The 26,157-nt window shown below is 38.0% G+C and overlaps 1 protein-coding gene across 6 annotated transcripts; it reads left to right on the forward strand.

The window, feature by feature from the left end:
* The first annotated feature begins 832 nt into the window (after positions 1-832).
* On the forward strand, positions 833-25,896 carry LOC102222899 (SUN domain-containing protein 1-like). 6 transcript variants are annotated; one of them, XM_005808858.2, is made up of 23 exons: positions 833-1,125; positions 3,743-3,840; positions 11,828-12,016; positions 12,986-13,227; positions 13,371-13,640; positions 13,755-13,889; positions 14,699-14,839; positions 15,596-15,679; positions 16,852-16,950; positions 17,089-17,208; positions 17,306-17,399; positions 17,761-17,819; positions 18,272-18,456; positions 19,799-20,077; positions 20,535-20,627; positions 20,761-20,852; positions 20,962-21,106; positions 21,215-21,526; positions 21,627-21,711; positions 22,676-22,791; positions 22,932-23,099; positions 23,206-23,298; positions 23,405-25,896. In XM_005808858.2, exons 2-23 carry the CDS (start codon positions 3,758-3,760, stop codon positions 23,519-23,521), a joined length of 3,201 nt encoding a protein of 1,066 aa, XP_005808915.2. In that variant the 5' UTR covers positions 833-1,125; positions 3,743-3,757; the 3' UTR covers positions 23,522-25,896. The 6 variants fall into 6 exon arrangements, with proteins under 6 accessions (XP_005808915.2, XP_023204274.1, XP_023204271.1 ...); XM_023348503.1 differs by lacking the exon at positions 833-1,125 and adding an exon at positions 1,141-1,647; XM_023348502.1 differs by lacking the exon at positions 833-1,125 and adding an exon at positions 3,277-3,381.
* The last annotated feature ends 261 nt before the right edge of the window (positions 25,897-26,157 follow it).

Here is a 26,157-nt window from a genome sequence, read left to right on the forward strand (position 1 = left end):
CACTCCATCTTAGTTAGAAAAAAAAATTGTCATCACACCATATCTTCAAACTCCTGTTACTTTGCTTTGTTCTTCTACTTCATTCCTTTTCATTTGTAATACAGAGTTTTATTGAAGCTTCTTGTTTTCCGGTGGAGAAAATCTATTGTTTTTTTTTTTAAACAGTACATTTGTTTAAAAACACAAACAAATCAGGTTTGTGTGATTTTATTTTATTTTTTCTTAATGTTTTTTGAGGTGGGGTCTGGAGTTTGTTTGCTTTGCTTGCCTTATTTACTATCGGAAACAAACTTGGCTGAGTTGAAATTATTTTAAATCTAAAGCAGCCCAGATTATGAATAATTTATGCTTTAGCTTTACATCCATCTTTAAAATAGCACTTGTTGTCACAAGTGAAGCTTAAGGAACTGGAATGGTTAGGATAATACTCTGAGAAGAAGACAGGTGTAATTCATGATTTTGTTTCCTAATGACTATAAAATATATATTAGAACAGTGTGACTATCTGTTACATTTCTGCACTATGATAACTTCCACAGGTTTCTAATAGCTTTGCTTCACCTCTATAATGTTGATGCTTAACAGTTAGAGAAGTGACCATATTAACTCACCTGCCAACTTGCATATTGATCGTAATAAATAACTAACAAAGTCCTGTGACTGATAATAGATGGCATTAATTGGAAGTGACACTTGTCATGCATTGACTCTGAGCTCCCCAGGGGTTCAGTGTGAGTCCTGTCCGTGCACAGAGCAGCAGCTCCAGTGCTGTGCGAGCCTTTGCAGCTTTCCACCAATAGATTCAAACTGGGCGCTCCGGCCCGACAATGGAGGGCCTGGGAGTGGGAGGATCAGCACGGGAACGATCCTTCTGGCTTTGTTAACGCCCGGGAAGCCATTTTGGAAGTCAGCTTGTTGTGCCGTAGCAGTTAACAGACACTTGCTACCTGCAAACTTCCGAGTGTTTCTGTCAGAAATTTGCGGTGACGGAGCGGATCGATTAGTCCGCAGCGATTGGGAACCTCTGAGGATCCCCGCAACGGGATGCGGGCGGAACTTGGCGCATCTTGCGTTGTTCCTTCGGATTACGCGTTTAAAGAATAACATTCATGGATTCTGACGCGGGCAAGTTGATCACCCTGTTGTTGCCACAGTTGTGTGTTGTTGTGGTGCATTTGAATCGATTTCAAATAAACCTTGCTGCTCTCCTTTACCAACTGTTTCGATAGCGAACGCTGGATCCGGCCTTTGTTTATTTATTTGATTTATTTCGAATCTACACGAATCTATTCAATTTATGGTGTCGTATATAAACATATGTGGATCCACATTTCCATTGAAGTGTGTTAGCCGTGTTTGCATTGGGAAATATAAAGACAGAGCGGCGCAGTGTGAGTGACGCTGTTATCTAAATACTGCCAGCTCCAAATATAGCGCAGGGCAACGTGAGAATGTTACGAGGCTTACATGTCATTTGACTCGACAGCCTGCTGTTATTCTGAAAGTAAACATGTTTGAATTTAAATTTCGTTTTGGTCTGGGTCATTGTTTTGATGGTCGGTGGTCTAATGTTTTTTTGTTTTTTTTCCAGTGTTCGTCGCAGGTGGTTTGCGTAAAGGAGGCAGCAAAATATCTGTGTGATATGAGGTGAACCAGGATATTAATATAACTACAAGGAAGCTGTCTTTGTTAACTGTAGCGGTGCCCTTTTTTTACTGTTATTGTTCAGCCTGTCTCATAGTCATTGCTTTGCAAAATAGAAAATTATGATAACTTTGGAATTGATTCATTGAATTTCTTTCTGTGTCTAGAAACTAACTAATCCTAGCTGAATTTAATCAGTCCCCTTGGCTTTTGGGTATTTGTTTCCCTTTATCCCTCCTTTTCGGCTTGGGGACTTTAGTGTGGATTTGATTAAGATTATGTGTAAGGATTTTGGTGGAGATTTGTTTTCCTATTAATTGATTGTACAATTTTTCTCATCTAAAGTGATACAAGCTCGATTTGGCCAAACAGCCTAATGGTCAACTGTCAGTGTATGTCTACCATTCCTTACAAAAATCATTTATCCCGTTTGAACCGTTCCGTTTTCTGTCTCATGATGACCATAAACTTTGTTGTATTTTATTAGGAGTTTTATGCTTTATGCTGAATTAAACAAGCATCACAAGATATATTATTTGCTAGACAGTTTAGATGCATGGCATTTAAATGATCAATTAGCATTTATTGTATTTGAGTAATTGTTTGTGATATCCATATTACATATAGTAATATATTGTTCTAAGGATGAAATGAGAAATTTGTAATGTGTTATGCGGTCCTACGGCAAACCTACCAAGGCATGACCAGCTACCTAACCAAAGGTTGGACCCTAGTATGAATCTAGGGACACACTAGATTCATACTTATCTAGTATAAATGAGATAATTCCTTGAGGGTGAGTCCCTCTTTGCTTCAAAACACATAAAACGATAAATTAGTTTAGGACAGACGACTCAAGGTTTAGAACAAAATCTAATTTTGTGTCCCAAGAAAATTGTTGTTCAAAGTTTATTGTTGTCCTATAAGTTTATCTTAACTTTTAACTGTTTCCAAGACAACGTTAGAAAATATTTCCATCTCCAGCTGTGGAAAGCTGGTGGAGAAAAATCTCTAAAAGACCAGACGTCTGGAATCTAAATACATTCCAGACGTATTTTGCCAAATTATTTGTAAAGTAGTAAAAACTATTCATGCTTTAGGTTTTACTTTACAATTAGTTACACCGTTGTTTTGGTCAACAAAGTTTAAATGGGTATGAATGCTTTTGCAGGGCACTGTTTAAAGTTAATTTCCAAATGATTATGTACTGACATTTACTGGTATTTCCTCTAAACAGGAAGTGTTTCTACTGTCCTGTTGAGAATGATTGATTGGGAAAAAAAGGATGTACAAAATAACAGCAGTCTTTATCAGTACTCCACTTGCTGCTATGTCCTCTAAAGCTTCTGTAAAGCAGAACCAGCTAGCAGAAAGTATGTATGGCTTAATTTTCATAGAGAAATAGTCAGTGTAGCAGTAATGCCTGTTCACACTAAGCAGGCTTCACTCACAGAAGCTCAGCTCTTAGGCGCGTTGCCTCCCACCCATTGGTTCCCGCCCATTGCTTCAGGATCCTCCCCACCCTCTGCTGTTTTATGGGCTTTCGTAATACCAAGCATTACTGAAATCTCCACTGTAGGGACTGGCTGTCCTCATGGTTAGTCTGCTTAATACAAACAGAAATAGGATCACCCTGTCTCCACCACTCTCCGTACCAGAGCAGAAGAGGCTGGCCATTCATTACGGCTTCACTGGTGTCCGTACTGCTCATCAACCAGAGCCAGCATGCAGGAAGAGGTCTGCCAACTCTCTCTTACAGTGGCATTTTTGTGTTTCAGAGAAATGGGGATGCGCATGTACTCATTAGGTGTCGGATAGGAATGAGTTTTCTGACAGGGCTGCACGGCGTAGAACTTATTAGTTGTTTTCAAACCAGAAATGATTTGGGGAATGTCATTTTGTTTTTTTCATTGTGGAGTGGTGAGTCATTTCCAAAACTTCAGATTAGTATGACTACAACTTAGAAAAGTACATCTAAGAGACAGACTGAACAAGGCAGCAAATGTATTCTAGAAGTAGTTTTTTCTTTGTTACTCTACTCCTGACATGTCATCTGTGACTAAAGGGAGTCCTATCCTTTGCACAATAACTTTTTCAGTCTAAACAAAGAAGAATGATCATGGACTTTTCCCAGCTGCACACATACACACCGCCACAGTGTGCTCCAGAGAACACCGGCTATACGTACTCTCTCAGGTGAGATCTTAGTGTTGCACTGCAGTTCACTAGTTGCTGCATCAAATGTTCAGGTTATGGCATTAAAAGTAGTACAGCATGTATCTTTAGCTACTCAGGGCAGCACAGCAATTAACTCAGAATGGATTAATGTTGTCTCAGAGATCCTTCTGCTTTTGTTTTAAAAAGCTTTTATGTGCTTTAAAACCTTTCAAGTGAAGTTCTTGCAAGATTTTCCATCATTTGTTTCTATCTCAGGTATCTTTTATCTATTGGGATCTGATGGAAATCTAATCAATTTGAATCCAAACAACATATCTGAAAGTCTCTTGCAAAATGATGCTTATGATGCTGCATTTAGTGGTATCTTTAAGTTTGTTTTCTGTTGTATAAATAGAAATATAAGGCATGTTGAATCCACCATCATTCATTTTCTCGCCTTTATTATCATCTTATGCTTTAGACGTGGTCAGCACCTTATCAGGAAAGTGTGTGCATGTGGAGGAATGTCGTTGTCTCCAGAACTGTCACCTTACTTTGCCAGAAGCTGTTAAACCACAGGAAGGCATTTGGGTGTGTAGGTCAGGGAGTGAGGAATTAGCGGGTGTGTATGCTGCCGTTTCTGACAATCCTTGAGTTGACATGTGATTGCTTGACTTTAAAGGCATGCCCCCTGTCTCCGCCAGGTCCCAAGGGAAAGTATGCAAGTGTCTTGTAAAAAGAAAATCGAGTTTCAACAAAGACCTCATCAAGTTTACTGCACTGTTGGCTAGAAAGTACTGTCTGAGGAAAGTTAGTCTAAGAAAGATTGGAGCAGTTGTATCCTAATTAGCATACTGCTTTAGGCATGGGGCCCTATAAGATTCTTATTGTATGATAGCATTGATTTTCATACAAGATGAAAAATGTACATGATCTACTTACTTTCATATATTAGCATATTGAAATATAGGTTACAATTATGTTATCTTATACATTTTTGCAAATGACCTTTTGATCGTAGACTTGGACGTCTTTATGCTTCATTAAAATTACTGTTTTTTGTTAAACATGTTTGTTGGGCATTATATCACATAGTTTTGCTTTTCTACTCTTTTTCTACTAGAGTAAAATTAATAGAGTAAAAATGTATAATTAATAGAGTAAGTAATTTGACTAACTTGGTTAGTCAAGTTATTTACGTAGGTAGAACCTGCAGTCAGCTACTTATGACATTCTTCCAGCTTCCTAACTGTAGTTTTAAATCAATGTTACCTTAAGAAAAGTGATGGTTGTCAATATTGATATCAGGTTATTTATCATGCAGTTTTAAGATTTTGCAAGTTAGACCAAATTGAAGCAAACTCTGAAACAGATTAACTTCTATTTGAAACAATAAAACAAGAAGGAGAAACAAGAAGAATTAAAATGAAACTGACGTAAATTTAGAATTCCAGTTTAAAGGACAAAGAAATCACAACATAGTTGCTTAAGGTTGTCAAACTCCAGTAGTAATCGTGTTCCTTTGAATTAAGCTGAAAGGCTATTAATGAGCCTTTCTGATATGGCCTTGATCCTCAGATTAGACTAATAGTTTGCTGCTTGATGAGCTAGTTGGGGATTCTGTGGTATTCTTTTAGCTTCTGGCTGCTGAACCGGTTGGTAACAATTTTCTCCTTTCCTGACAACTTGAGAAACAGACCTCAAAAGGCAGTAAGTATTTAGATTCTAGATTTAATGAATCTAGTTGCATGTCTGAATGGAGTGGGTGTGCATGGTCTGCAGTGAGTACAAGAGAGCAGTGCAGCAACAGACAAGGTCAGGTGACAAAAACGGTTGGTCCATCTGTTGTCAAAACTCAAAGGAGCAGTGACAAGGTTTGTAGCACTGAATAGACTAAGTGTAGGAGAAAAAGGACTATGCTCTGTTTCTGTCCTCTGGGAGACTATTAAAGCAAAGACATTCAGTTACAGACCTATAAGCAGCAGTGTGAGAAGTCTTTGATAAAAATCCCAACTGTGAATTAAAAGGCATTTGCCCTAATTTAATTTAAACACAATAAAGTAGATGTTAGAAAGCAAGACTTGCAGGTGTTTGTCATTTGCTGACTTCTCACAGCATGTAAATTGAAGTTTATATGGCCTATATAAAAAGTTTGAAGGCAGTTTTAAAATGCACCATGTGTATAATCCTTGAGTTCTAGTTTAATATAATATAGAATCAAGGATATTATTATAAGTGACGGAGTGAGGATGCTCTTGCATTTAAATCTTGTCCGATATCTGCTAATATTGCTTTGTGGGTGATATTTACACATATACATTTTCCTTCCCTTTCAACATGGTAAAAAAATTGCAACTCTGCTGACATTGCTTCTCTGTTTCAATTAAAAACCCAACAATACTTGGGTTTTTAATTACTATCACTGTCACATGACCAAACAGTTAACCCACTCCCCTCCTCCCTCCGTAACACAAACGGCAACAGGATGGAAATAAACATTGGTTATCAGGCCAGTTTTGTGATACTGATTTTAATGCTGATATATTGTGCATGTCCCAACCAATCAATCAGTGATTAGAACCTGCCAAGCATCGTGTCCCATGATAAATGAATGCATCAAAATTTTATCTTCCCACCATTTCAGTCTGTAAACACATCAACAACGAGAATATGCTTCAATGCATTTTTAGTTGTTAGTTGTATTTTTAAATTTTATTTTCTTCAATTAAAAGTAGCTTTTTTTAATCACCTAACTGTCACCCCCAAAACTCAAGAGAACACCCTTGTCCTCATGACAGTTATAGCTTTGTTTTTGGTCAAATTTTAATTCTGTCTCTTTTGAATTAGTTTCGTAAAATGCAACTCAAGCCATCTTAGAAATGTTCCATTGCAAGTGAAGGTAGCAATATAATGACACAAGAAAAACTGATGCGTCTCAGTCTTTATTTGTTTCTCATTCCCTTCCACTATCACAACATAAACAGCACAACTGGTTTTAAACTGAAAGTCTAAACACACAATCAAATTCTTGTGGGCAAGAAATGGTATTTGATTTTTAATGGGGCCTTGCGACAAAAAATCAAGTTGCTCGTCTTCCAGAAAAACAGACTGACTGCAGCCATGTTCCTCTGAAAACAGGTGTGTGTGCTGAGAATCCACCCAGAGAGCCTTCATATTTTATGATTGTAGAAGTGGGTCAGTGGGGCCGGGGCGTCTGGATGGTATCTTCCTTTTTCTACCATCATGCTTGAACTGTAGTGATTGGGTTGTCTAAAGACTGTTTATAGCTGATTGTTATCAACTGCTGCATTTAAGTGAATGATAATATATAGTGGCTAAGAATAGTAAATTCAACCTTCTAGCTATCTTTTTTTTCCCCAGTTGTGAGTCAAATGCAGAAGACTGTGCTCGATCTGCAGCTCCATCAAGCTCCATTTGAATCTAATCAGTTTCAGCTGAACAGCTGTTGTGCACCCTGTCGTTACAGTTGCTTCACACGCGCTTCAGTACTTGCACCCCTGGTCAAGTGGCAAGCAGATGACATCAGCTGGATTCAAGGGAGATGGGGCCTTTAACCTAGATATTTTTTGTAACAGTAATTGGTCAATAATACACATTTCTGTAACACTGACTGCTCAGTCTTAAGAATGTTGTAGGTTTCAGATTTGCCCCATTTATAGCTCATCCTCATTCCTATCGGTACTCACAACTTTCTCTGTCTTTAACTGAAGCATGATGTTGCAGCTGCCATGTTTCTTGGGTGGTATCATGTTGATTAGGGTGATGTGCAGTATTGTTTTTCCAACCCATTGAGTTTTTTGTATGTTGGTCAGAAAGTTTTTTTTTTTTAAATTTCATTTTAGCAGAGCTTTACATAGCTTTTGGTAAACTGCTAATAGGACTTCTTAAAGCTTTCTAATAACAATGGCTGTCGTCTTGTTGCTTTGTGATTGCTTGATGATTATTGTTGATAGATTTTCACTGTTTTTGATTCTGTTTGTTCTCTGTTTCTGAGAGCAACTACTGTTGTTATACTGGGGTATTGTTCTAAGGGATGATGACTTAAAATGTACACCCGTTTTCAGACTTTAGTTGTGAAAATGTTTGTATAGTTTGCTTCCACACAAAATGCCAGTAAAATGCATTGGAGTTTGTGTTTGTATTGAGACAAAATGCTTAGACGGTGTGAATATTTTTGCAAGCCACTGAAAGCGTGGCTTGTATTTTTGTGTGCTAGAACGTCTTTCTTCCTGATGGGGTATGGGTTCATCTACTGATCTGTCTTTCTGAGTTGAAGATTAGTTTATTGTTGTCTCCATAGTAACAGCAGTAACATGTGACGTTGGTTGTTGTGCTCCAGTTGGGTGAGGGAAGAACGTTTTCTTATAGCGAGGCAGAAGGGAAATGCTGTCAGTGGGAGGGAAAATGAGGCCCAGCCTGATTGATCCTAATCACAAAGCCAAATCCTTCCTACTCAGAGATGGTTGGGTAAAAATTTGAACACTCTCCGTTTGCCCCTATTTCTTGTCCTCTAGTAAATATAGGGCACAACATTTTGTGGAAAACTACTCAATAACAGTTCTGGAAAAGGAAAGGTACAGATTCCCCCCCCCTTTTTTTAAACCTCTATACTGGTTTCTTCCCCAGGGTATTCCCTAGTTCAAATGTTTGAAAATAACTTTGTTATTCCAGCAAATGCAACAGGGGCATGTGGTGTCACAGTTCTGAATTGCAACATCTCATCACTCTGAAACGTTCAGCTTTTGGCACAGAAGTGTCAGCTTGTGCAGTATCTATATAATACATTCTGAACTGAGTGACAAAGTCACAAATTTATTAAAAAATCCAGGTTATCCTCTAAAAACTATTTACATTTGTCATGTTTGATTTCTTGTACACAAGTTTCAGTCTATGCAGTGTGACCTTTACAGAAGCCTGAACTGCAACATGTTTGCTTGCTTGTTTAGCAACTCAGCATTTTTAAAAATTGTTACCCGAAAAAAACCTTTCACTGTTCTGTTTACTTCTGTGTGTGAGATTTAAGACTTTTCTGGCAAGCTTTTGACTCCACACTGTGGTTTTGTTGCGGAGCTTTACGACCCACATGGTTCTTATAATCCCAGGCTAAAATAAATGTGTGCATATCTCACAAATGGTAGTCGGGGTTTGTGGGGTGAGTGTACCAACTGAGCTGACTGCCTAAATTATTATCTAAGGTCTTTCAAGTTTCTTTTGGATAGAAGTGTATTTGTATACCAAGCAAGAAAATGTATGACAAGCTCTTTGGAAGCATCCTACAGAAATCAAAGCCTCTATTTTCCGTCAGCTAAAATAGCAGCTGCTGTGAAATCCACAACTTTGGAAAAACAAATTAAATGCTTGTTTTTTCTGGGATGTTATGATGAGCTGCTGTATATCATTGTCTCAATGGATTTGGTTCTGCCAAAAAAAAATCATTATCATGTATAGTATTTTGCTCTGAAATTCCTCTGAATTTAGCTAAAATAAGGATGTATTGCAAACTACTAACTAATATTGTCAATCAGCAAAGTCATAGTTGCTTGGCATATATCATGATGATGACAACAAAACAAGAGTTCGTGAAAGGCAAAAATGTTTAATTGTACTGAGAAGAGTGTGGAAAGAGGATTTGAATCTATAATATTATGTAACATAAAATTATAGGAAGCTTGCTATCAATATGGGAAAGTGTTTTCCTCTGCTCAGGTCTGGCTCGTTATACGTCTCTTCTTGTCTGTAAATTGACTTTGTCTATCGCTATTTATATCTCTGATGTGGGCTGCGAATGTTGCCTGGGAGAAAAGCGACGCACTGATCAGCTTGGAGAATGAGAGCAAATGAGGAGTTAACTCCTAAGAGGTTTTGAGGAAACATGAGCTAGCTTTATAACATTGTTTAATCTGACAGTCTTTGTTTTGAGAATTCTATAAAGCGCTATGATAATGTGGAGTGGTTCCATGAAAAACGAAGCACTGTTTTATATAATTTTATGTGATAAGCCAACACAAAGCTGAACAAAATTTTACTTTACAATTAAAAAATTTTAAAATGTGAGTGCACATGTATTTACTTACTTTATGCCTCTAAGTAAATTCTGGTGTAGCCTATTTGCTTCAGAAGTAAAGAAATATTGAAAATCATGAATCATTTTACTTCCACTTCACAATTATTTAATACTTTCTGTAGGTTTATTACATAACATTTCAACTTAAATTTGTTGCAGTGTGACACACTGCAACAATCCACACTGTTGCAGTGTTCCATGTTCCACATGGCTGTGGAACATGTATCCACAGCCATGTTCAGTGGCTGTGGATACTTTTGGAGAACAGTGTATTGTAATGTTTGCATGTGCCTGCAGGCTACACAGACAGACATATTTGTTTCCTTATCACACAGCCCTGCTCCTAACAGTGCCAGGGACACACATGACTTGGCAAAGTTTTGTTCTTTGTACAGCAGCTGTTTCGGGTCTGGAGGACATATCCTGAAATCATGCATCGGGTGTTCTATGTCTTTAGCTGCAGAGAAGAGAGAACGGATGAAGTACTTTAGAGCTCAATTTTTCTCTTGTGGTGTCAGGAAGCAACAAAATATCAAAGATGTACAAACACAAACCTATCCATAAGAAGTTCTCCAGACCAGCATATATGACAATAAAACTTACAAACATAAAAAATAAACAAAAACAACAACTTTTGTTAGTTGAACACTGTTGTCCTGGAAGAATCTACTAGATAATTTGTAAGAATAATGATTTAGTGGTTTGACAAAAAGTATGGATGAGGTGGTACTTGACTGTAGTGAATGAACTTTCTGCGCAAATATACAAATATGTGAAGAATTTGGAGCGCTTTTGTCTGGGTTTGTGGTCTTTTAAACAACCGTACTTACTTGCTTTTATTATTAATCCTTGGGCCAGTGTTAAGCAGCAGATAAATTCTCCACGACTCCCAGAGCAGGAAAATTGTCCTGGTCAGGTTTCGAGAGAGGTGGCAGTTGGCTCAACAGGCAGGTGGCAGACTCAAGACAAAAGCTCATAATTGGCCTTGTCAGGGTGAGTAATCCCCAAGTTTTATTCCCAGACAGACTAGCAGAAAGACGAGATCTGTGTGGGACGAACACATATGTGCTCTTCTGCAGGACTTTAAAGCTTAATTAGCTTGCACAGGGAAGTCAAGGGCAGGATATTGTCATTCCTGTGCACACTCAGCGACTTTGTGCCCGTACTGTAAAACTGGCAGCTTTAGTGTAAACAGTGAGCCTACCTGATTGTCAGGTGCATAATTGGAAGAATACTATCTTTCATCTTTTCAAAGGCTCCTAGTATCTTACCTCTCTCAATATTAAGTGTTTTTCTTTTACTACTGCAGCAAAAAGCGTTGACATTTCATCTTTCCATTAACAATGCTCTGTATTCACCAGCTAAGAGGAACTAATAACTCTGAGAGAATAGTTGCAGATGTTGCCTGTTAGTCATGCCTGCATTTTGGCACTTAAAGCCTGCTCATTGGGGTGGGTGTGGCCCTCTGAGTCACAGTAAGGCATGGCACCGAACATTCACAGCATGTTTCCTCTTAACGTATGAAACCGCAGCCAACTGAGTTGAACTCTTTCTCCTTGCCTAGTTGGGGATGTTTACTTGGTATATTTGCCTCGATTTCTTATTTTCGAGACACATCCTGATCTTTTTTTTTTCTCTTTCCCATGTGAGTGAGTCATTTCCTGTGAGGAACAACCCAACACCCACCAGCATCACAGCTCTATAAAAAGCCTGTGTTTGTTTTCATTTAAGAAATCTGACACTGAGAGGTTTAGGATGAGGAACTAGGAATTAAAATGCTTTGCTGGTTGAAACCTTTCCTCTTTCAACTGTGTTTCTGAATAAAATTTCAGTTCAGTAAATATGAGAGACAAACCATCTTAAGTCTCATGTAGGGCCTCATGACGTAGAATATTTTTGCCAACTTTCTAACGCTCTTTTTCTTTCTCACTTTTGTCTTAGTTCAAGTTACTCAACTGCAGCATTAGAGTTTGAGAAAGAGCACCAGATTTCTCCTGTGTACGAGTCGCCCAAGATGTTACGGCGGAGCCTCCGTCTGCAGAACAGCAGCAGTCATTACAACACCGAGAGTGTAACTGATTACTCCCTGGACCATGGCAGCAGTTACATCGACACCAGGAAAGAGACGCGGTGAGTTAACATGTAAACACTTTCAATCTGACTCTGACCAGCTGCATTGCTAAAGACTTGTGTCTTGTAGATCATGACTAAACAAGATCTTCCCAATCTTACAACCCAAGTGAAAGCATTTGAATATTTATTTCTGTTCCTGTGAAATTGAAAGTTTTGGAAACTCACACGTTAACTTAGATTGTTTTCCTTCCTCTTTTTCACAGCCATTTTACAGTAACCTGCATCCATAGACCTTGAACTTGTTCACATTTTTAACACAAATGTGCACTAAACTTCAGTTTATTTGTCAAAATAAATGTAACTGCGTCATTGTACATTCACTTCACAGTAATAAAATATTCTATGTTGGTTTATCACACAAAATCGCCTTAAATTGTTTTTGGCTGGTTGTACATAAAAGTAAGCAATTTAGGCAGTAAAACTGGATCATTCAGTTAAATTGTTTCTTTTTTTAAGCTTCTGATAATTTTCTTAATGTTGGTACTACATAATGTTGGCAAACATTGCACCCTCGCATTTATGTTTCCTGTGATATGGACTATGCTATTATGAAAAGGGAAAGAAGACACTGACTTTTAGTTACTAAGCTGAAAAAAGACTGCATATTTATAAACCGTTAGCTGAAAAAACAATAAATTATTTCTTGGGGAGAGTAAAAAATATCAGTAAATTAGCTTTATTATTATTATTTCTATTATTATGTTGCAGACATTGTGCACCAGTAAAATGACATGTCTTTATTTGACAATTTTTCATTTTAACAGACATTAACATCATCGAACAAATTCCTACCTCTCCCTTACTCACACAAAATCAACACATCATAAAAAAACATCTCAACAGTCAAGACAACATGGTTCCGCAATTTCTTTTTTTTAGTTTAACAGTCAAGCAGAATTGAAAACTATTTTATTTATATCTTATATTATTCAGGTAGTAATCACACAGTCTTTTTTTCTTTTCTAGGACACCGCGAAACAGAAAGCAGAAGTCCACATCCAGCTCTGTGTCTTTATCCCTGAGCCAAATTGCAACACCGAGGCAAACCCTGTCCTTCTCAGCTGCCAGTACCCCGATTGACAGAACAAGTCATGAAAACGTCACAACGGTCGACGTCTCGCGGCTCGTATCAGCTCAAGAGCAGTATCACCTGAGGCAGCGCAGAGGAACCACCATCAGAGCTACAACTACTGTGGATGGACAGTGGGGTGAGACAAAAAATTATAGATTTAATCACAAAGAAATGTTGAATGCTCTGTCTCATGACCCCAGGAAAGCTACAGTTTGCAATGGAAGTCTTATTTTGAAAATCAAATTTGGTTAAATTTGCTGCCTGGCTGTCATGTTCCAGAGCAACACTCCAGCCAGAGCTCATCAAACACCAATGGGGAGGCCAGCTTTTCAAAGTCCAAGACTTCGGTCCCTAATGGGTACATTTGCAAAGATTGCTCGTTTCACTCTCAGCAAAGTGACTCCCGTGTGACGCGGTCATCATTGACATCGCTATCATCATCATCATCATCCTGCCAAGAAGCAGAACTTTCCACCGATGGCCTCACCTCCATATCTTCACCTTACACAAATATTTATACCAGAGACAGGAGTCGAAGGAACAAGTCGGGTGAGAAAATGCTTTCCACATTTGGGACCTTGCATTTTTATAGTTTAAAGTCTTATTGGCATAACAAGGATTTGACGAAGAGAATGTTTAACCATTAGTGATGTCTCCCTCCAGGTGTCCTGATGTCAATATCTAACTCATGTGTGCGCTACAGCAAAAAAGCCCTGTCCCCCATTGTGTCCTTAGTTTCCATTGTCTACAGCAGTTTGGTCTGGCTGGGTACAAGAACCAGGAACTCAGCAGAAAAAGGTATTTTGAATTTTCATCGATAATTTCAACTATTCATTCACAACAATGAATGGTTGTGTGGACAGGGGTGTAAGAATGACTGTTGTTTAGTCATTCTTACATTCCTCTATGTTTGCTGTTTGGATTTGTTTTGATGAGTTTCAGATATCTCAATTACTATATCTTTTTATAATGAGGTTTATTTCTTCTACAGTTTCTTGTAAAATCATTCGCACCCTTACTTCACAATTCACATAATTGGTAGAAAGAATCCATCTCTGAGTCACTTAATCTCAAAGTCAGAAACTGGTCTAAGGGGTTTTTAGAGAACATTAGTAAACAAACAACATTATGAAGATCAAAGAATGCAGACAAACTGGTCAGAGATTAAGTTTTGGAGAAGTTTAAATCAGGCTGAGGTTATAAAATAAATCTCCAAGCTGGGAACATTTTGCAGAAAATTGTTCAATAAGTCATCTGATAATGAAAAGAGTACCAAGCAAAAACCAGCCTGTCGAGTCTAAATTGACCGGCCGAGCAAGGAGTAGCACAAGTTGGAGCTGATTTTTAATTCTTTGCCCAATATGCCAAACAATGTGTTTCTGGAAACTAATACTGCAACATCCTCTGAACACATATTAGTGGGGCATTCTGCTATGAGGTTGCTTTTCTTCAGGAGAGACAGGGAATGATGTTCAGGCTGAAGTGGAAAACAAATGGAAAAAAAACATAAACAAAATCTGATAACACCTGAAGAGGGATGAACACATTTGCATGCCTCTGATCATGAATCAAGTTTCCATCTTGACTTACAATGGCTGTGTGGACAGGGGTGTCAACGGATGTGTCAACAGGAGTCCAAACCTCGTACTCAGACTCCTTGACACAAGCGTGGTCCAAACTTTGGCTGTTTAAGCAGACCACTCTTCACAGGATGATGGGCTCCAAAGGTCATGGCTTTGAAGAACAAGGTATCTGCTGTCAGTCCACTGGAGAGTCACAGCTCCAGATTTTAGCTGCCTCTTTTCCTTTAATTAACTTTTTCTCCTTTCTAAGTGTCTACTTTTTTGTTAATCAAGATAGAGTCCTTCCTTAGGAGATAGAGATGCTTGCTTTCTCATAAACTGAGTATGCCTTTGAAGAATGTCATAACTTTCCTATCTCTCTCCTGAATTAACCCAGCTTTCACTTTCACACTTTTCTCATTTTGAAAGGGGAATTATATTGGAATGAAATAAGTAGCCACGCCATTGTTTAAAAACTCCAGACAACACCGTCACATGTGTTGCACTTCTTCATTTTGTTAAATGAGTTTGAGAGTGAGCATTTAAGATGAACTACCAAAACTCTTTAACTAAACTTTTCAAATTTGCACTTTATAACTTAAAAATGTTAGTTGCTCCAACCATTTGGCTGAGGTTTCAATATATAAAGTACATTTTTCTATCCAGTATATTCCCTAATTGTATTTTTTCCACAGTGGATAATATGCATTTGCTCTAATGGTTTAGTTTCACCTCTGTCATTGCTGTTTCAACCAGGTACTTGTGTGTATTCTCTTTTTTTTTTGTGCATGTGTAACTTCTACTTGTAATCTCGTCTTTAGGAGCTATGCTTCCTCCACATTTATACTGGTGGATCTGCCATCTTCACCTTCACTTCTGCTATGATTTTTTTTATTCGAACCTTTTTTATGTACAATTAAATATGTTATCTATGTGTTGCAGGCCACTCAAGTTTCTGTGGAAGCATGAATGTGAAGGACCTGGTCACTGAAGAAACATCACATCTAAACCTCAATGGTTCCCTGTGTAAGCACACACAGCACATGTTCTCTTTACCCTTTTGTTAGGGTTCCTGGTGTGCAGCTTTGATTGACAAAGTCAATGATATGCGTGCCCTGTGTCAGCATCAGTGGGCAGAGGTTGTGTGAACTGCTTTAACTACTCAGCAGCCTGTTCAACTTCATGACCTGCAGAAAGTGAAGCCAAATCGTCCTAATCCATGATTTAGAGTATTTAAAAATAATTATTTTAAAGTTAGTTATGTTTACTGGTTAATTATATACTTTACACTTACAAATGGAGACAAAATGAAAAAGAAGCAGGAAAGATGTGAAATGGCTTTTCAGTTGATCTTCATCTTGGTTAGTTCTATATTTTAAATAAGAATTTCAAATTCAATGCAAACAAATGTACAAAGCTCAAATAGAAAAGTAATTTAGAGGTGCTTAACTTGTCAATAAAATGTATTCTATGTACTTTTCTATTTAGTTTACAGTTGCTCTTAAAATATAAAGGAGGCTCCTTATTTTTTGAACATTAACAATATTTGAAAGGGCCAAAACTGCCAATCTAAATGTTTACTGAAGTTTGTGGGAGGAAGAAAATGTATTTTCTTATTCAATTTATGTCTCCTCACTACTGTTGCAAAACAGCAGAAAATAAGGTAAACACAATAGGAAGATTTTTTTTTCCAAAAACAAAGACAAATTAAAAGCTTTATTATAAATTAGTTTGACCCTCCGATGTCAAGTTGAAGGTTATTTTAATAGTTTTATTTGAACTTTCTTGCCAGATTTTAACTGAAGATAAAATATCTAAAAAGAAAGGGGGGGAGGGACTCAGGAAGCTCAAAGTTTTAAAGCCACCAGGATAATCTGTTAGCCCTTGGCACCAGACCTGCTGTGTTATTTAAAATAATTTGACACCAAGCTAATGTGACAAAACCAATAAAAATGTTACTTGGAGAAAGATGTCATTAGATTTTTTTGTTTGTTTTCGTTTTCCATCAAGCTTTGCGGCACATGCCTTTGTAAAATGATCTATAATTTGCAATCATTTTCTCAAATTTGCTTGATTATCAGTCATATTTAATCATTGTGGAATAAATGAGTTTATTCATGCTGCTTATTGTCTTTTTTGTTTGTTTGCTCATTTTTGCATTCTGCTTGTCTGCTCTCCATCATTTTGGACGCACACAGGTGACGACTGTAAAGGAAAGCAGTACTCTGAGTCTTGCACTGTCGCCGTTACACCACTCTCCAAGTCACAGCGCTTGTGGAGCATCCTAGCTTACACAGGTTAAATGAAGTTTCATCATTTTTAACTCTGATCATTCCATTACAAAGATATTTTTTTTATATTCTTATTATTTTGTAAGCTAAACTCCTTAAAAACTGTAGCTGTACTCGTGAACATCATTCGCTTTGTCTTAATAGGTTTCTATCTGCTGCTGCCTGGTCGCTGTGTGCTTGCAGCAGGTAAAGCTTTGGGTTCAGGAATCATCACAGCAACAAAAAGCCTTCTCTCATGCTTCTGGGCGATCCTAGCAGCCCCAAGTAAGTTTCAGATGTTTATCATTTTCAACAAATTAGGATACTTGTCCACTTTAGGTTGATAGTTTGAATATATTCTCTCTTTTTTCTGCTTCTCTAGTAAAAGCAGGAAAGGGACTGATGTGGTTTCTTGCAAGAGGATGGTACCAACTGGTGTCTCTCATGTCTCTCGTCAACGTCTTCTTTCTAACTCGGTAAGAGTTCTTACCTTTTATGACAATGAATTAATCACAGATATTTGAAAGTTTAATAGAAATAATGAATAAAAATTAACATGACTGCTGTGCATTTGACAGTAAGTATAATTAAGCTTTGCTCAATGTTGCTATTGCCTGATGTGTGAAAAAATGTGTTTTAATTTATATCAATTACAAAAATTCAGGTGTAAAGAAAAATTAAATGATTTATTTATCATTTAATAAAGGTATTTTTTAAACAGTCACATTATTAATTTTTAATTACTTGCCTAAATATGAATAAAGATATATATTTTTCTCATTAAAAATGTGAAATACCAATCATTTGTAAAATTTGAAGTTTTCTTCTGTGTTTCAGATGCCTTCCCAAACTCTGGAAGCTCCTGTTGCCTCTTTTGCTCCTCTTACTACTTCTGCGTGAGTAAACAGACGCCCTTTTAAACAGATTGAACCCATTTACTGTAGTCAGCACAGAGAGAAGGATATATGGCTATTAGAACCAGCACAGATCTCTAGAGTCTGCTGTAAATCTAGCTGCAGATTCAGGTCAACCTTCCTGAGTCTTCACTGCAGCTCAGCTGTTCTCAAACAGTTTCTTATTTTTCTGCTGAATCATGCTGCAATTAAAATAAAATATCACCTTAATTTAGTTTTAACATTAATTTGATCCTCCTAAAGGGTTTGAAAAAGTATTTTCTTTGTGTGTTTTAGTAAAAAAACATTTAAATTTAATGTATTAAGTGTTTGCAATGTCAGTTTAACTCTAAATTTTTTAAGTGTTTAATATTTAACCAAATAACTTGGATTATTATAAAAGAGCATTTTCTCTTGAGTTACCTTTAACATCACATTCTTTTGTTCTCCTGCAGTTTTCTGGTGGTGGCTCCCGTTCACCGGTGCCCTGCTTACCTACCTTCCAGCCATAAACCTCACAGAGTGGAGATCTACATCTAGGTTTGACTTCTTCTCTAACTTGGCTGCTGTTCCCGCTGCTGTCCCTGCAACAGAGACTCCCATGGAGCAGGCTCATAACACTCCGGTCTCCCAAGCAACAGTGAGTAGCACTATCTTATAGACCAGTTTTTCACAAAGTGTGTATACCCTGTAAACTTCCTCACAGCCAAGGTTTGGTTAATGATTGGACCATCAGACATTAGCGGATAATTGTAAAGTAGAGACGAAATCATACACGGTTGACTTTGAGTCAGACTTTAGAGTTAAATATAGGCCTGTCGCTGTAAACAATAAATCAATTAATCGCACAATAAATTAAAACTATCGACTTCATTTTAATTATTGGCTTTATCGTTTGTTCCGGCCTTTGTCTTTTTCTGTTGATGACACTGAATGAAAAAAGGCTCAACTCCGGTGCTCTCCACTAACCTCTCTTCTTCATTTCCTTAGTGTAATGCCCAGTGCACACTACATGATCTTAGAGTTGTCGGCAGATTGTCGGCCCATTTTCAAAACCTGACAGACCACACATTAGCCGACAGAAATCCTAGGTATAAGGGTTCGATCGGGTTTGATCGTGTGGTGTCCAACAATGGGCACCAAATAATGGCTACAAGTCCAGTTAACTAATTTTAAAACCAGGCATTAATCTATACTTTACTACAATCTACCTGCAATGCATGTGGCTAGTGTCAGCGTAAAGTCCTGACTGAATGAAAATCATTATAACCTATTTATGTAACGTTAACGAAGAACAGCTGAAAAGTTAACGGGTTTATCAACTGCAGTAGCAATTTTGCTTTTATGCCTCTCGTCATTTCTATATTATTTGCACCAAATGTTGAATAAACATTAATGTTGTTTCCACATATCATCTCCAATGGCCGCTGGACTTCGGGTTGTGCCGTGTCAGCTGTTTGGGATTCTCTTCCGTAATTTCCCCTCAGAAAGCACGGAAGGGAATCTGCGCTTTGTGATTGGCTACCTGTTACATTCAACAGTCTGCGTTAACGCTCCCAGTCAGGGAAAACCCCTGATTTAGATCGGAGCGGCCATGATGATCTACACGCTACAGGATGATCGGTTACAAAATTGCAAGTGACAATCTGAGAACGGCCAACGTTCTAAGATTGTTGTAAGGGGGAAAATTGGGGACAAAAATCGTGTAGTGTGAACTATTGCTTAAGGTGTTTTTGGTTGTTTTGTTTATTTTGTTTATCAGTTCCAGTGTTAAGTGTTCTTATAATAAAGTGTATTTATCTTTGGCAGGAAATCGCATGCATTATTACGTCATTCCAATTAAATCAGTGTAAAAAGGTCTTCAAACAATATTATCGTTTATTGCAATAATTTTTGAGACAGTTAATCGTTCAGCAAAATTTGTTATCGTGACAGGCCTAGTTAAATTTAAATGTAATAATTTCCCCTATCGTCCTTCTCAGCCAATCCTTCCCCCAGCCGCCATCCACAGTGGCGTGGATCTGGACCGTCTCGAAATTGTTGAGCGACAGCTGGCCATGTTGTGGGAGAAAGTCCAGGCGGGAAACCAGAAGCAGGATCAGCGTCACAGCAATGTTCTCGGTCTCTACAGCTCGCTGAGAGAGCAGGTCCACAGTCAGAACGAAAGGGAGAGCTTCGAAGTGTGGGTGTCCTCTATGATGGAGCAGCGACTGGGTGTGCTGCGAGGAGAACTGCAGCGCGAGAACTTAAACATAGCACAGGTAAGCCTGTCACAATTAAGCATTTAATTGCTTGGTAAATTAGAATGAGCTCAGTTTCCATCCTGATGATTAATATTTGAACAATAATAACCCATTTTTTAATGGGTGTAAGTGGTTTTTATTTCCATTTTATTTATCGGTCTGTGGATGCTTTATTTTAGATATTTGAAATATTTTCCAGTTCTAGTGTCAGGTGTTCTTTACAAAAGTAAAGTCTATTTATCTTTGATAGAGTGAACTTGCATTATTATGGAGTTATCAAAATATCACTTGAAAATGGTCTCAAAACAACAGTATTATCATTTTCTGCAATTATCTTTAGGAAAATATGTCCTCTAGCAAATGTATTACTGTTACAGGCCTACTTATGGTTGATGATCATTAACAGTCCTGACATTGTAATGAGTAAAGTTATGAGAGGGTATGAAAGTAAAGATTCAATTTCTTTCTTTTGCAGAGCTCAGAGCAGCAAAAACAGCAACAGGAAAGTCAGGCAGCACGTCTGGCTAATTTAGAGCTTCTGCTCAGAGCTTTGGAAACCAAGACTGAGGTATGCACAGCAGATTTCCTGCAATTCCACAAATGAACACAATGGATCGAGATTGCTTAAGATTGAGCAAAAACAACAAACTTTACGATGCAAATGAGTGATCCAAATGAAAGTTTTCATGTTTGTATTGTAGGAGATGCAGCAAAAGCAACAGCAGTCTGAGGATGAGGCGAAGCAACGGGAGAAAGCGGCTTCTAAATCGGCTGCAGACACAGCTCCTGTCAGGTACCAGAGAGAAATGATTAAATATACTAACTGACATGAGAACACCTTATTTCTTATATTACATAGACCATTATGCTGTAAAACATGAAGTTTCTGTCCTTTTTATTAGTGTGGGTGTGAAGCAGGAGGACCATAATGCTCTATTGCTGGAGATGCAGAGACTTGAAGCAGAGCTGAGTAAAATCAGGGGAGACCTGCAGGGTTTTGCAGGATGTAAGGGCAAATGCGAGCAGCTGAACACTCTGCAGCAGACTGTAAGCAGCATAAATGTCCCAGCCACTCAGCAATGCTCCTTAAATGAGCTAAACTTTATCGAGGTCAAACATTTCCTTCTGTTTTTACTTTATATTCCCCCCCTTTAGATATCTGGTCAAGTGTCCTCGCAGTTGCGGAAGGAGTTGAAAAATCTGTTCTTCGGCAGCGATGCGGACCAGCAGCAGGGTGAGATCCCTGAGTCGCTGATCCAATGGCTGTCGCAGCGTTACGTGAGCACGCCCAACCTGCAGGCGGCGCTGGCCTCCATCGAAATGAGCATCCTGAAAAACATTTCGCTTCAGCTGGAGCACAGTCGAGCCCAGGTTCTGGGTGAGGCAGAATCCAGAGCCAGAAGCGTCTTTGAGACAGTAAGAGGGACGGTCCGACACACTTCTACAACTGAGGGACTGTCTGAAGAGGTAATGCACAAAACCTTCTGCTATTTAAGATTCTCATCTCACGTAATTTAGTAGTTTGTCTCACATTATTTTTTTTTTTCCCTTGTCGTTTGCAAACCAGGATGTGAATCTGATTGTTCAGAACGCCCTGAAGCTCTACTCTCAGGACCGGACGGGTCAGGTGGACTACGCCCTGGAGTCTGGAGGTAAGTAGAAAACCTGTCCACCCTGAGCTTGTATCCAGGTCAGTAGATAACTCTGTTGTGGTTTAAGGGGATTAGCAGTCTAGCACTTCTATTACTCTGTAACGCATGTCTTATGCAATGAGGACTAAGGCATTAGCAGCATCGAGGTCTGCAGGATATTTAACTGTTGTGAAGCTACATGCCTCTGTTATCTGTTGGCTGTTTATGATATTAACTGTCATAGTTGGGCTGGGTGCTTTAACATTGTTGTTTTTTGGTTATCCATCCATCCATTTATCCATTTTATACAGTCAATTATTGTTGCACTCATAGGGCAATGTAGAGAAAACTATTGATTTAACTTGCTCTGGTACTGAGTTGGTCTTCTTTTTTGTTCCTCATATTTTCTGTCTTTAGAAACGAACAAAAGAATTTTGTCGTTTGGACTTAATAAATAAACTCTTGTTGCATTACTTTAGTTGTAGCAACTAAGTCTGCCTTCGTCTGGTGTTTACACTTATTCTCAGGCAACACAATGCTCTGCAAAAGTTTTTGTATTTGTTTAACCTTTTCATATGTTTTAACAACAAACCAGAATGTTTTATTTTATTTTTTTTGCATTTTTGTTTGACAAAAATAAAAACAAAGTAGTGAAAGTGGGAGAAAAAGGATATCATTATTTTTTACAAATAAAATTATGAAAAAGTAGAGAATTTGGCAAATTCTCTATTAACTAGAGAATTTACTCACGAGTCTAGAATAGATTATACTGATTAGAATAGAATATGCTGATTTATGAGATCAGCATAAATTTAGCTGAATGCCTCAGATGTTCTTGAAGAACAAGGAACTCAGTAAACAGTTAAGGGATAAAGTGTTGGAGAAGTTTAAAGTAGGGTTGGGTTATAAAACAATATCTTGTCTGACTGATCCCTGGACGGTACTTGTATAAATTTGGGTAAAAACATAGTTTCTGTTTCATCAGGTGGTAGCATCCTTAGCACACGCTGCTCCGAGACTTATGAGACAAAGACAGCCCTCATGAGTCTGTTCGGCCTTCCACTCTGGTACTTCTCCCAGTCTCCACGTGTTGTAATCCAGGTAAGTCCCACCTTCAGATATCCAGAGGAACAAAGTCTGATAACCATGGAAAAACAAAAGCATGTATAAAAGCAACATTTAACTGTTAAACAGCTGACTTTTGATTTAAAAAATAATACTGTGCTCTTCTTTACCATCAGCCGGATGTGTATCCTGGCAACTGCTGGGCATTTAAAGGCTCTCAAGGTTATCTGGTGATCAGGCTCTCCTTGAAGATTCGTCCAACATCCTTCTGTGTGGAGCACATCCCTAAGACGCTTTCTCCAACAGGAAACATCGCCAGTGCTCCTCGCAACTTCACTGTCTTTGTAAGAAAACTGACCCAAAAACCTAAGAAGCCTGGGAATAATCAAATACAAACACCAAGTGTCCTGTTCTGACTTGTTTTTGATTTTTTTTTTTTTTCCTTTTTAGGGTCTCGATGATGAGTACCAAGAAGAGGGAACGCTGCTGGGGCACTACACATACGAGGAAGATGGCGATTCTTTGCAGATCTTCCCCGTTAAGGTAACTTTAAAAGCAACTTTCTAAACTTTTAAATGTAAAAAAAAGAAAACGAGTCTGTCAGCTTTAGAGAAAATAAATCAATAAAAATTCCTTTGTTGCTTTCCAGGAGAAAAACGACAAGGCGTTCCAGATCGTAGAGGTGCGGGTTCTATCTAACTGGGGTCATCCAGAATACACTTGCTTATATCGCTTCAGGGTCCACGGAGAACCACTTTCCGAATGAAGCAACCACCAAAAGACACACTAATAAATAATCATTTTACTCTGTCTGTAAATAACTCTCACCAGCTTCTTTAAAACGAAGGACACCTGACAGTGTGGACAGTTTGGTATGAAAGCCATGCAAACAGAGAGGTTGTGGAGTGTGAAAGCAATGTGCCGAGTTGGAAGCAGGAAAGTATGTTTATGAAATCCTGGAAGAGTCACTGGGAAGTTTTGTAGCTGGACTGTAAAGGAACGCAGAGAGGAGTGGAACCACGAAAGAAGCTAAAAGTCCCCTTTTCATTGCACTGAGTTGCTCTTGAGGGTAGCGAGGCTTCCCTGAGCAGACAAATCCATCCCCACCTCTACAGGAAGGTGGACACCTTCACTAGGGCGGGGATGAGAGACTCATCTCAACCACATTTTCAATATGCATCTGATTTGTTTTAGTTCTTTTCTCTTTTTTAATCTTTCTTAATAGAATCTGCTATTTTTAGGAACAAGACCACTCTCTTTGCCAGGTATGTCACTCCTTTAGTTGCTGCAGCTAAACCGAGAAGTCCACAGATGGGTTCCGAATGCTTTGCCATAGCCATAAGAGTTGTTTTTAAAGAACTGAACATGCTGCCTGTGAACAAGTTCTGAATGTTTGATTAAGTGCAGGCTCAACGCAAGTTTCCTTTAATCATACAGCAACGCTATAAAACACTGATCTCTATGCGATGCAACCTTTAGGAGGCTCCTTACTACGCTAAATGTAGGAAATCATGCCAACATGTGGCTCCTCCTCTGAAACATACACTGATTTTACATCCATCATGTACAATGCCTTGCAAAAGCATTCTTATTTTATTTATTTACTTTTTACATTTTGTCACATTACAACCACAAACTCCAGTGAGTTTTTTTGGGGGGGATTTTAGCTGATAGACCCAGACATCCTGAAGAGGTTGTGGTGAAGTAGAAAGAACGATATATAGTCTTCACATTTTTACAAATAAAACTCCTAAAGTAAAGTGTGCATTTGTATTTGAAGCTCTGAGTAATTACTTAGTTGGACCACCTTTTGCTGCAATTACCACTGCAAGTCCTCTGAGGGTACTTTTCTACCAGCTTTGCACATTTATAGACTAAATTCTTTTCAAAACAGCTCAAGGTCAGTCAGGTTTTAAGAAAAGCATTTGTGAACATCAATCTTCAAGTTTAGTGACAGCCTCTAATTGTTTTGTTTTTTTTCACTCTGTTTTGAACTCAATCCTACTAATTAATTCTTTGCAGTTTTCCTGTCCCTGCTGAAGAAAGGAACTGCCACCACCAGATTTTACCGTGGTAACTGTGTTCATGATGATTGGCAGTGCTAGTTTTGTGTCACAGATAGAATTTTCCTGTAGACCAAAAAGTTCAGATTCGGTCTGGCTTGTGGCAAATTTCTCAATGATTTCTTTCACCGGTGGTTTTATCTGGTCTCTCTTCTGTAGGATAGTTTTAGTTTAAACAGTGGCTATCTGGGGCTCCTCTACAGTTAGCATGGGGCTTCTGGTTGCTACTCTTTGTTTATGCTGTTCTTGCATACATATACAGACCACAGTACTATAAATTTACTTGTAAAACATTTGGAAGACATGGATCCATTTCCACTTCTTGGTGTTGGTAAATCACATAAAAATGCACTGAAGTTTGTGGTTGTGAGATGACAAAATGTTAAGTTTGAGGAACATGAAAACTTTTATGTGGCACTGTATACGAAAGTGTTGTTAAATCTGGCGCCTGGAGCTCAGATCCTAACCAAAATTGCGAGATCATGTTGACCATAGATTGGTTTTTATCTTTTGCTCTTTCACCCTTTACTTCACCTAAATGTCCCTTTTCACATGGGCTCTTAGAACTCTAAAACCCTGAAGGAATGTAATTTGTATATTTCATTGTTTATAGTTGGTCTTTTTATGATATCTACTTTTATCAGTGTTGCTTTATTAAGACAAATCCAGTCATAATTATTATCATGTAACTATTTTAAAAATTTCTCATTGTGTTTGCTTTCTTTTTTGTTTTAATTTGGGGGATTATTCACAACACAGGATGCACTGCAACAACTTGTAAGACAAAAGTTTGTGGCACAGGGTGTTTTTGTTAAAAAATGGGGCTATGTAAAGAGTTGTGGGTTGGGTAAGTCAAAAATACTATTTGTAAAAACGTTTTGCTCACAATCTTATTTATTAACAAGTTATTAGTGGCTGCAAATTATGAGTTTTGGCAGTGTATATTTTATTTAAAGCTGTTCAGTGCATTTTGGATTTTTTTTTTTAAGATAAATGGCTATTTTTGTTCAGTCATGAGATGACTTAATTGCTTTGGAATATATTCCAATAAAGACTTTAATTTTGATCTTTTATACCATTCATGTGTTACTTGATTTTATAAGCATGATTGTGTTGTTGGGTAATACTTACGGAACTTGAATTCTCCAGAATAAATTCTCTGGATTCTATATTAGATTTGAGTTATTGTAGCTCAAAAACAAAGTTATGGCAGGTTTATTTATATAGCACCATTCATGTATAAAGATTTTCTAGTGTTTTACAGGACAATAAAAAAAGATAGGAAGAAATCAAGCCTAAGCATATAAAATGTTATGAAAAAAAGTTGTAAAACTACAGA

This window comes from Xiphophorus maculatus, chromosome 16 (genome assembly GCF_002775205.1).
Source record: "Xiphophorus maculatus strain JP 163 A chromosome 16, X_maculatus-5.0-male, whole genome shotgun sequence".
Lineage (NCBI taxonomy): Eukaryota > Metazoa > Chordata > Actinopteri > Cyprinodontiformes > Poeciliidae > Xiphophorus > Xiphophorus maculatus.

What these genes read in the sequence shown, in the direction of transcription:
- LOC102222899 (XM_023348501.1), top strand. Translation starts at nt 3,239, where the DNA reads ATGGTTAGTCTGCTTAATACAAACAGAAATAGGATCACCCTGTCTCCA. An exon ending in CTTTGGAAACCAAGACTGAG is followed by an intron (nt 20,628 to 20,760) that starts GTATGCACAGCA and finishes TTTGTATTGTAG; the next exon opens with GAGATGCAGCAAAAGCAACA. An exon ending in TGAACACTCTGCAGCAGACT is followed by an intron (nt 21,107 to 21,214) that starts GTAAGCAGCATA and finishes CCCCCCCTTTAG; the next exon opens with ATATCTGGTCAAGTGTCCTC.